This window comes from Colobus angolensis, unplaced genomic scaffold, assembly GCF_000951035.1.
Source record: "Colobus angolensis palliatus isolate OR3802 unplaced genomic scaffold, Cang.pa_1.0 Scaffold46, whole genome shotgun sequence".
In the NCBI taxonomy this organism is placed as follows: Eukaryota; Metazoa; Chordata; class Mammalia; order Primates; family Cercopithecidae; genus Colobus; species Colobus angolensis.
This window is the reverse complement of record NW_012118043.1, coordinates 10,519,535-10,529,963: the sequence shown is the minus strand read 5'-3', so window position 1 is coordinate 10,529,963 and position 10,429 is coordinate 10,519,535. Positions and strand designations below refer to the sequence as shown.

General features: G+C 41.6%; 2 protein-coding genes across 3 annotated transcripts in view; one reads left to right on the top strand and one right to left on the bottom strand.

The window, feature by feature from the left end:
- Window positions 1-946, top strand: part of PCCB (propionyl CoA carboxylase, beta polypeptide) — a 93,509-nt gene extending 92,563 nt beyond the window's left edge. The window contains exon 13 of the mRNA XM_011958171.1: window positions 397-946. Within this exon, the coding sequence (XP_011813561.1) occupies window positions 397-462 (66 nt within the window). The 3' untranslated portion in view covers window positions 463-946. The remainder of the gene's footprint in view (window positions 1-396) is intronic.
- A 3,652-nt stretch (window positions 947-4,598) lies between these two features.
- Window positions 4,599-10,429, bottom strand: part of STAG1 (stromal antigen 1) — a 301,019-nt gene continuing 295,188 nt past the window's right edge. The window contains exons 30-33 of one of the 2 annotated variants that reach the window (XM_011958167.1): window positions 9,827-9,937; window positions 8,852-8,966; window positions 6,718-6,798; window positions 4,599-6,625 (exon numbers count right to left, since the gene is read on the bottom strand). In XM_011958167.1, coding sequence (XP_011813557.1) covers window positions 6,602-6,625; window positions 6,718-6,798; window positions 8,852-8,966; window positions 9,827-9,937 — 331 coding nt within the window. In that variant the 3' untranslated portion in view covers window positions 4,599-6,601. The remainder of the gene's footprint in view (window positions 6,626-6,717; window positions 6,799-8,851; window positions 8,967-9,826; window positions 9,938-10,429) is intronic. The other variant, XM_011958168.1, reaches the window with a different exon arrangement.

Genomic DNA, 10,429 nt, shown 5'->3' with positions numbered 1-10,429 from the left:
TTTTTTTTGAGACAGAGTCTCACTCTCTTGCCAGGCTGGAGTGCAGTGGCGCAATCTCGACTTACTGCAGCCTCTGCCTTCCGGGTTCAAGTGATTCTTCTGCCTCAGCCTCCCGAGTAGCTGGGACTATGGGCGTGCGCCACCATGCCCAGCTAATTTTTGTATTTTTAATAGAGACAGGGTTTCACCATGTTGACCAGGATGGTCTTGATATCTTGATTTCATGATCTGACCACCTCAGCCTCCCAAAGTGCTGGGATTACAGGCGTGAGCCACTTGGACTTGTTGGCATGGCTTGCCTGGACTTGATTTTTTTTTTATATTTAATGTTACTCATTTTGATGCTTAAAATGACCCAATTTGGTTAGTGGGAGCTCCTTCAACCTGGCTCCCCAGGTCCTTTTAATATATCCCACTGATTTTTTTAGTATTTCCTTATTTTCTGACAAGATGATGCTCTAGGCTTATCTTATATTTTCCTTGCCCAACCCGGGAATCAGCAATTTCTCCAAGGAGTTTCTTTAATAGGTATGTAGTAGTATATAGTAGTAGTTTCTTAGTTTCTTTTAGTAGGTATGTCATTTAGAAGCTAAAATTGTCACTAAGTGTTCACATTGATACTGGAGTATCATTGCTTTGAGGCATTTCAGCAGACAGAACTAGGAAAATTTATGCAAATAAGTGTGTATATATATATGTGCGACACATGTATATATGAATACATATTTGCGGTACTTTTAAATCATGAGTTCACACTGAAACTTCTAATCCAACACCATGGGTGCTTCTTTGCCTTCCTCCATTCGGTATTGTCTCTCTTACCACAGCAGTAATAACTCTGGCTCCCATTATTCTCAATATATTTCACTCATTTGCTCAGTGCTACCATCAATACAAGTTTCAGAATCACTACAGCTCTATCAACAATAACCCTTCTAAAGTTCAAGACTTCTTTGTAGTTCATTTTGTCTTTAAACTGAAGATGTATGGTTAAGTTACCTGAATTAGTAACTGAGTGGTTATCAATGTGAATTACCATTTTTGTTTGTAAACCACTTTAAAGCCTTTCCTCCTACACTGCTGACTTGATTTTACTAAGTAAAGCATTAATAGTTTTACCAGAACTGGAGATTAAGTTTGAGCAAAGGAGCAACCATGGAGTGCTGATCCAAGCTGCCCCCCGGGCATCCTCTGTGGTGAAAACCCAGGGCCCTCCCACTACTGATGGCTTTCCCTTGGCTCCAGAGATCTGTAAGTATTGCTTGGACAGTGAATCATTATTTCAAGGTCAACTTAATGTGTGACTGTTTATTCTCCATTTTTCCCATTTCAAAAATATTTTCCCCTACCCCCCATTCCCAGTAGCCCTTAAGAGTCATTCTTTATTTTTATTTTTTTTATTTTGTAAGCATCTTTTTGCTCTCCTTCAGTCACTAATCCTAGTTGGGCTCTGAGGACTTTTCAGCAGTCTCTTCACTGATCTCTATGGCCTCCTGCTAAGCTGTAAATCCTGTTCTCAGCTGCCATACTAACTCCAGATCCGTTATTTTGTTGCATTCCTCTGCTCCAACACCACTTCCAGAGCTCCCTGTTCTCCAGACTCCTTAGCCCATGTAGGTGGTCCTGGACACTCTGTCCCTCCCTTGCTTCCCTAGTGAGTTTCTGAGCCAACAGTTCTTGTTTTCGTGATCTCTGCTATGGTCCATACAAAAGTATATACAAGCTTTTCTTTTTGGAGGGAAGAGTCCCAAGAAGTGTTTCACCAGGTTGTGCAATCTGGATACTGAGATGGTAGAGGGGCTGTAAGATGGTAGAGGAACCAGCTCAGGAGAGCAACTGGGCTAGCAGCTTTACAGAAGCCTTGGATGGTGGGGAAACTCCCGTACAGAAACTCGGCTGGTCAAAGAAACTCGACGCTGCAAGACCTTGGAAGCTTTGTCAAGTGGACCAGCCTCCATGGACCATGGAATGCCTTGAGCGTAATGACAGTTGAGTATTCTCTTGGCTGTTATGTGGGAATGCCTTTCCCAGCTGGTGCCCTCACCTTAAAGGGAAAAAGAAAAAACACGGGATTGTATAAATGGGAAATACTTGGGTCCACTGAGCTGATAGCTGACAAGCGTCTGTCTTTAAACTGAGAGCAAATATGGTGAGCTGTGGTGTAGGAGGCACTGCTAGGGTCTTGCTGGTCCTGCCCCTGTCTTGTGTTAAGCCAGTTCATCCTGAGCTACACAGCTAACAAGTGGTGAAGCTGGAATTTGAACTCAGATGGGTTTGACCCCAAGCCTGTGTTCTAATCATTTCAAAGTACTGCCATTCAGCTGATGAGGAAGGTGAGATGGACTTCTAAGCGTTGGCAGAAGAGTAGGGGTCAGGGAGGTTGGTGGTCTGTTCCCCTGGGCTTGTATCTCAAAGAACCCAAAAAGCTACTACATTTAGACAGCTTTCCTATCTCCTGCATGAATCCCTTGCAAAGCAGTGCCAACAGATGGCCGGTCATCTTTTTGAGTTGCTAGAGTAATGGGGAGCACATCCACAACACAGCCTTCTAATGCTTGTTAGAAAGTGCTTTTGTTGCAAAGTTCTTCTAGCTTCTTTTTTTGACCCTGCCTTGGTCTCCCCAGCCCAACTTTCTGCCTCTGGTTGCACTGATACTTTGTCCTGGTGCTGGTGCTTAAGATGTGGTCTGCCCCGCCAAAGAAACCTGTGAAGGGTACTCACCCACATGTGGACTTAACTCTTGATGGAGTTGATGAATCAGCCCATTTCACCTATTCAACAGATGTGACTGTTTTGTCTTTCTGGTTCCAAAGGATTTCTGGAGAGCTATGGCTTTACCCTTTTAGAGAGAACTATTGGTCCTCATACTCTGTGCACCTCTGATGTCAGCATGGGATTTCTGTAATTCCAAGCAGGAGTTGCAGCCACTTGATAGGTAGTGCCTCAGTCTGGGGCCTCTGTGGAATCCAGCTGGCATATTCCAGCCAATGTGGCAGCCTCAATAGTTAAGTTTTGACCATGTCCCTACTGTCCTGGGTGGTGAAAATACCCCCTTTATGTGTCCTTGGGAGCAGAAAGATGCTCTTCAAAAAGTGGTGCCTGGTAAGAAGATTTCCACAGAACAAGACACTCGGAAGGGCAGGGATAGAATCTTACCTGAGCTTGGTCTAATATGAAAAGCCTAAGGCTGGGTGTGGTGGCCCATGCCTGTAATCCCAGCACTTTGGGAGGCCAAGGCAGACAGATGGCTTGAGCTCAGGAGTTCATGACCAGCCCGGCCAACATGGTGAAAGTCTGTCTCTATTAAAAATACAAAACTTAGCTGGGTGTGGTGGCGGGTGCCTGTAATTCCAGCCACTTGAGAGCCTGAGGCAGGAGAATCACTTGAACCCCAGAGGCGGAGGTTGCTGTGAGCTGAGATCACACTACTGCCCTCCAGCCTGGGTGACAGACTGAGACCCTGTCTCCCCCACCCCCTCCCCTGCAAAAAAAAGCAAAGCCTGAGTGGCATCACACCTTTGTTTCCCATGAAAATATTAGTCCCTGCTTGATGGACTTTTATCTGGGAACAAGGGCAAACAGGGAGTTAGTTACAGTCAAGCCACAAATTGGAGATTTGCAAGCCCGACCCAAGGGAAAGTCCTCAGCTAGTCTCATACTCTTGTAACCATCAAGAGGAGCTGTTACAGCCCATCCTTGTATGACCTTCCTTCCCTGCCTGCCTGGAAAGCTTACTTGCCGATTTGTCTCCCACACCTTTGCCTTTTCTGGATAAGCATATTAGGCTGTTTAAGGAACTCACCCCGTATTGCCAGACCCATGAAGTGTGTAGGGTATGACTTCTTAAGAGCGAGGAGGTCTGATGCCAAGAGAAAACTTTTTATTTTTTGAGACAGGGTCTGGTTCTGTTACCTAGATTGGAGTGCAGTAGTGGTACAATCTCTGCTCACTGCAACAACCTCCGCCTTAAGGGCTCAAGCCATCCTCCTACCTCAGCCTCACAAGTAGCTGGGACTATAGGTGTGTGCCACCACATCCAGCTAATTTTTTATTTTTTGTAGAGATGGAGTTTCACCATGCTACCCAGGCTGGGCTCAAACTCTTGAGCTCAAGTGATCCACTCACCTTGGCCTTCCAAAGTGCTGGGATTACAGGCGTGAGCCACCATGCCTGGCTGAAAACAGTTCTGCAGCTGCACTGAATCTATGTGGTCTTCAAAAGGGCACTGCCAGGGTGCAATTATGTATATAGGCCCAGAGTCTCAAGCCGGGAGGACCCATGCTACAGGCCACTGGATGTTCCCTGAATGCCTCATGCAAAACTCAGTTTGCAAGAGACTCCTTCTTAAACCAAGATGACTTGGCCTACACACAACTCTAGAGAAATCTAAGGAATGAAAGTAAGTGAGCTAATCCTAAATTCTGCTTTCTTAAAAAAAATTAAAAAGCCAAAACAACAAAACCACCACCTCACTAATACGGTTAACTTGCTGTCATTTAACAGATTATCAGAAATTGCAAACTCTCAAGAGCCACAGGATAGGAAATCATCTCTTTAAAGCCATACCTGGTAGGAACAATAGGATGACTACCACAAGCCTGATTTTGAATAGTTTATTAAAGGAAAGGTGAAGCATCAGTTTCAAATTGTACAAAAGGAAAAAAACCTCATATTGCAAATGTACAATTTACAGAATTACTAGCAAAACCAATCAAGGAGACACCGAAAATACAAAAATTTGATTGACTTCAAACTGAACTGGAAACCCATTGGAGTAGATATTTAGCCTTTTTGTGTGGCATGGTAGTCTACAATTCTGTCAGCATCTGTTTTCCATACAAGACTGTCACACAAAGGATCAGTTTGTGCATGTGCCAGGGCACCTCATGGCTTGCTCCCCGGCCAAAACCACAGGCAGGCAGGGCTGGGGTGGACAGTCCAGTCATTCCCGTGCCTTCACTTCCAGTGAAGCCCACAATTCTGGGAGAAAATGAGGCCCCAGCTCCCTTAACTGGAGCCCAAGAATTGCTGAATTAGCAGAGAAAACATTTTGGTGACCAGGTGTTTTCAGAACTGTACAAATGTTGAGAAAAATCTGTTTTGTGTCTTTACTAAAAGGATGAATAAAATCATCCGTCTTGCTTTCCCGCACAAAAGATGATCACTGGGTGTGCAGAATTTTTAAAAATGTTTTTTGTATTTGATAAAAAAGGGAAAGCCTCATGATTCTGTTGCAACTACTTTAAAAACCAGCCCAGAAACAGCTGTGGATGGATTGGTTTGGAAATTCTGAGGCTTACTTTAGAAATCTGAAAGGAAGAAACTAAGTGGGGTTTTTAAAACAATAGCAGCAAGTCATAAAAGTCTAGGCAGAATGCAACTCTAAACCACTGTAGACTGTCCTGAAGATTCATAATTTCTTTCCCCAAAAGAATTATTCTTAATATGCACATTTAACACTGAAATGTAGCTGTAATTCAAGGTAAGCTTAGGAACTTCACCCTCTAAGCACAGACTTCTATGCAGCACATACTTCTATAATCAGTAAACTTAATTCACAAAATTAGCGCATAAGGGTATTAAGTGCATGGGAAGTAGACACAGTTATGTTACACTTAAAATTACTTTCGAATGATAAAGGATTTCTTCATGATTATCTTAAGAAAATGGAAGTCTGTGTAACTTGAATTTGGCAGGGCATGAAATAAGTGGTAAAAACAGCAAACTGATAACTTGAGAATCATTTTCATTTTACTGAGAATACTTTATTTGCTGGTAGAAGTTGCTAAAAATGCACAGAACAAATACCAATAGAAAATGCACTGTATTTGAATCTCCCTAGTCTATATAAAATGAATGGTGTACAGCATCTGTTGGAAAAATGGCTGCATGGACATTTCTTATTTTATGCCCACTTATAAATAAAAATAAACCTTTTTATTCAAGAGTATATAAAATCTGGGAATTTCATATGCATATCCACAGAGGGTGTGTGGTTTTTGGCAGAGATGCACTATGTCAGAATTTCATCTTAGCTTGTCAATGTTCTGCTCCTTCATTATTTGTGTTCCACAAAGGTCAACCAAATCCAGTGAGCTCCAAAACACTCTTCGGCAATTAGGATGAGCTGCTTACTCATAGGTTTAATAAAAATGGTTAGCTTTTAAAACATAAAAAGGCAAAATGTTAAAACGGTTTTTAAATTGTACAACAGGAAAATAAAGTTAAAAATATTTTTTTTTTACTCAGTGTTGAGTTTTCATAAAACAGGTGTATAACAGTGTTTATCTTGACAGCTGTTTTAAAAATTTAAAATTTCTTCCTCCCTCCAGAAAAACACACACATCTGTATTGGGATAAGTCCAATAGTAGGACACAAATGATTTTCAGGTCAGTCTTTCTGAGTTGACATTCACCAACATTCCCTTGGGTAATTTACATGCTCCTCTTGTGTCACTGCAAAAAGGGATTGACCTTAATCATTTGATTAAAAAACAAATCAGATCACATCAAAAGTGTTTTTCCCCATACAAGCTATCACAGTATATAGGCCTCTAGCTCTAAATAATAGAGTTCCAGATTTGTAAATTTTCTTCAGACTTCAGAACATAGGCATTCCAAATCCCTAGAAAAATGATGAGAAACATAATTATTAATTTCATGCATAAACAGGACCCAGGAACCATAAATAAAAAGCAGTAATAATTTAACATTTACTGAATCATCTTCTATGATAGCTGCAGAGTCAAAGAAGTCTGGCCTTAGCTCAGCTCTCTCTCGCCGATTTCTTGATGGAGGCTGGAAAGAGAAATGGGTTTCTTAATTTTTTTCTGAGATCATTAAGACAATGAATTGTGATAATCAGCTAATATTTCTGACAGTATCATAAATATATAGAACTGCTAAGAGTCAATTTTGAAAGGAAGAAGAGAATCTGGCTTTTATATGAAATAGATTTTTTAAAAACCGTACTTTTGGCTTTTAATTATGTTGGCAAAAACAATGCACAAAACTTTCAAACTATAATGAATACACTTAACATGTAAATACATATAAATAACTTTGGGCCTACATGCCCAGGCCATATCTTTCCTTTCAAGTCACAGAAAAATTTACAAAATTGATTACTAGGTGATAAACCTCTGTGAATTCCCCAAAGCAGGTAGATGGAAAGTTATTGGACGGTGGGGGCAGGGAGGTTATAGATTGGAGTAATACGATCTCATTTATATTTACAAAACTTACAAAAACTTCTCATTATGGAAAATTCACAACATACACAGCAAAATGTTACAGGCTGAATTATGTCCCTTCAAAATGTGCATGCTGAAGTCCTAATCCAGTACCTCAGAAGACGCCAGTATTTGGCGACAGGGCCTTTAAAGAGGTAATTAAGGTAAAATGAGGTCATATGGGTGGGCCCTAATTGAATATAGTTGGGGCGAAGGAGAGACACATATAGGAAAGACCATCTAAAGACAAGGAAGAAGGCAGTCATCTACAAGCCAAGGAGAGAAGCCTCGAAAGAAATCACTTTCACCTCAGGACTTCTAGCTTCCAGAAATGTGATAAAAAAATAAATTTCTGGGCCAGGCGTGGTTGCTCACGCCTGTAATCCCAGCACTTTGGAAGGCCGAGTCGGGCGGATCACGAGGTCAAGAGATCAAGACCATCCTGGCCAACATGGTGAAACCCCGTCTCTACTAAAAATATAAAAATTAACTGGGTGTGGTGGCATGCGCCTGTAGTCCCAGCTATTTGGGAGGCTGAGGCAGGAGAATCGCTTGAACCTGGGAGGCAGAAGTTGCAGTGAGTCAAGATCACAGCACTGCACTACAGCCTGGTGACACAGCGAGACTCCATCTATAAATAAATAAATAAATAAAAATTTGTTTAAACCACTGAGTCTGTGGTATTTATTATTGCAGCCTTAGAAAATACACAGAAAAAGCAGCATGATGAATTTCTATGTACCCATCACCCAGTTTCAAAAATTGTCAAACATGTGGCCAGTCTTGTTCCACTGAGTCTCACTGTTTTTCCTTCCCTATGTAATTTTGCCTATAACTACTTCAATGTGTTGTCTATAACTGATGAGAACTTTTGAAAAAAACATAACCACCATGTATTACTATTCCTGAAAAAATAAGTTCTTAGTATCACCTATGGTTAGTCTGTATCTCAAACATGTCTTCTCATACTGAACAAATGAAGTCCCATATTCGGCATTTTGTTATGCTGAAGCACTGCAGATTTTTGTCAGGCTCAAATTTAAAGCACAAGAGGCCAGATACACATGTGATGCTGAAAGACAGACCTAGTATGAGCTCTCTTTGAAGAAGGTAAAAAGAAAGAACCAGTTTCTGTTATTATCAGAATTTAAAATATGACTGCTTTGAAAGCAGGCTTGAAAAACACCCAAGCTCATCCAAATGCCCACTGTTTTTGGTCAGTGTTACCTCCTCCTCACCTCACCCTTCCTCCCAGAATTCTGAGAATAAGAGGATAATTTTTGTTTGTTTGTTTTTTTGAGACGGAGTTTTGCTCTTGTTGCCCAGGCTAGAGTGCAACGGCACAATGTCGGCTCACTGCAACCTCAGCCTCCCAAGTAGCTGGGATTACGGGCATGTGCCACCACGCCTGTCTAATTTTGTATTTTTAGTAGAGATGGGGGATTTCTCCATATTGGTCAGACTGGTCTCGAACTCCCGACTTCAGATGATCCACCCACCTCAGTCTCCTAAAGTGCTGGGATTACAGGCGTGAGCCACCGTGCCTGACCTAAGAGGGTCATCTTACACCAATGCCCCCACATATTTTAACAAAAGAAAAATATAGTGAATTTCTCTACCAGATCAATAACCATGGTGTCTTCAAATTCTTCATTCATATCTTCTAACTGGCTTCGGGATGACATCATCACATCTTCAAAGATGGGCTCAGCATCTTCCTCCATTAGACCCCGACTGGTAAGAAAAAGGTCTTGTCAGAAAGCTCATCAGACTCCACCATTTGGAGTCCCGACTGTTTCTCAGATGAAAGTTACTCTAACCAATTGAAGTACACCTTCCAATCATGACCTACAGACTACACAAATTATAATGAACTCCAAGACAATTAAGAATCATTCCTTTGGTTCATTCAAGATTTCATCTCACACATCAAAAGGAAGTACAATTCAATAATAATAGTTGTTAACATTTATTTAGCTATGTGTCAATTACCCTAAAATTCTTATTGGTACTATTATCCCAATTTTACAAATGAGGAACCTGAAGCATAGAATTTTTTTTTTTTTTTTTTTTTTTTTGAGACGGAGTGTTGCTCTGTTGCCCAGGTTGGAATGCAGTGGCGTGATCTCGACTCACTACAACCTCCACCTCCTGGATTTAAGCGATTCTCCTGCCTCAGCCTCCCGAGTAGCTGGGATTACAGGCGCCCGCCACTATGCTCGGCTAATTTTTTGTATTTTTAGTAGAGATGGGATTTCACCATGTTGGCCAGGCTGGTCTTGAACTCCTGACTTCAAGTGATCTGCCTGCCTCTGCCTCCCAAAGTGCTGGGATTACAGGCAGAGCCACCACGCCTAGCCAGCACAGATGTTTTAGAGCTTGCCCAAGGCCATGCAGCTGCCAAGTGGCAGAGCTAGGATTTAAATGCTAAAAGTGTGAAGAACTCACGTCCTCCTTTCCTATCCTATGCTGCATAGCATATCACGAATTGTAATTTTAACTCCTAAGACCGAACATCAAAGATACCCAAGTCATTTCACAAAATGATGGGCATCACATAGTTATGTTCTTGTGACACTCAATGTAACACTTACACAGCATGCCTCACTCCAGCTCTCACTTTCATGTAGTTCATTCCTGTTCTGTCCTTCCGATTTAAGTCTTCTAACTTCGGCTGGCCTAACCAAGAGATCTGCATCTGAGGACTAAGAGAGGGTACTATTATTAATTTTGTAGCAACAGATGATGAATTTAGCTAATGAGCCCCATGCTAAGAAAGCCAAGGTAGGTTTACTTAATCCCATGCAGTAGGAATTAGTTGGATTTATTCTGGTGCCTTTTTATTAAAAAGGCAGTAAGTTGCCCAAAGATATCTGTAAGTCTCCAAGAGAAGCTGGCTGAGGCTAATTGTTAAATGCTTAAACTATCAACCAAATCTCTGCCAAACAAGGGCTCTCAAGACCTCTGTCTTGGGCTGGTGCCCCACTCACAGGTGTACCTAGGTGGACAGCAGACCCCTAACTAACAAATTATGTTGGCTTGGCAGCTGAAAGTTCTCCAGAATTCAACAAGGAAGAATATAGCAGCTTTTCCTCAGTCTTTAGGGAGTCAAATCTGCACTTGTACTCTAAACTTACTGGCACATGGAAGTGTGTGTAAATATGCCTCTAAGGATTTTTTGTTTTTTTTTTTTTTGA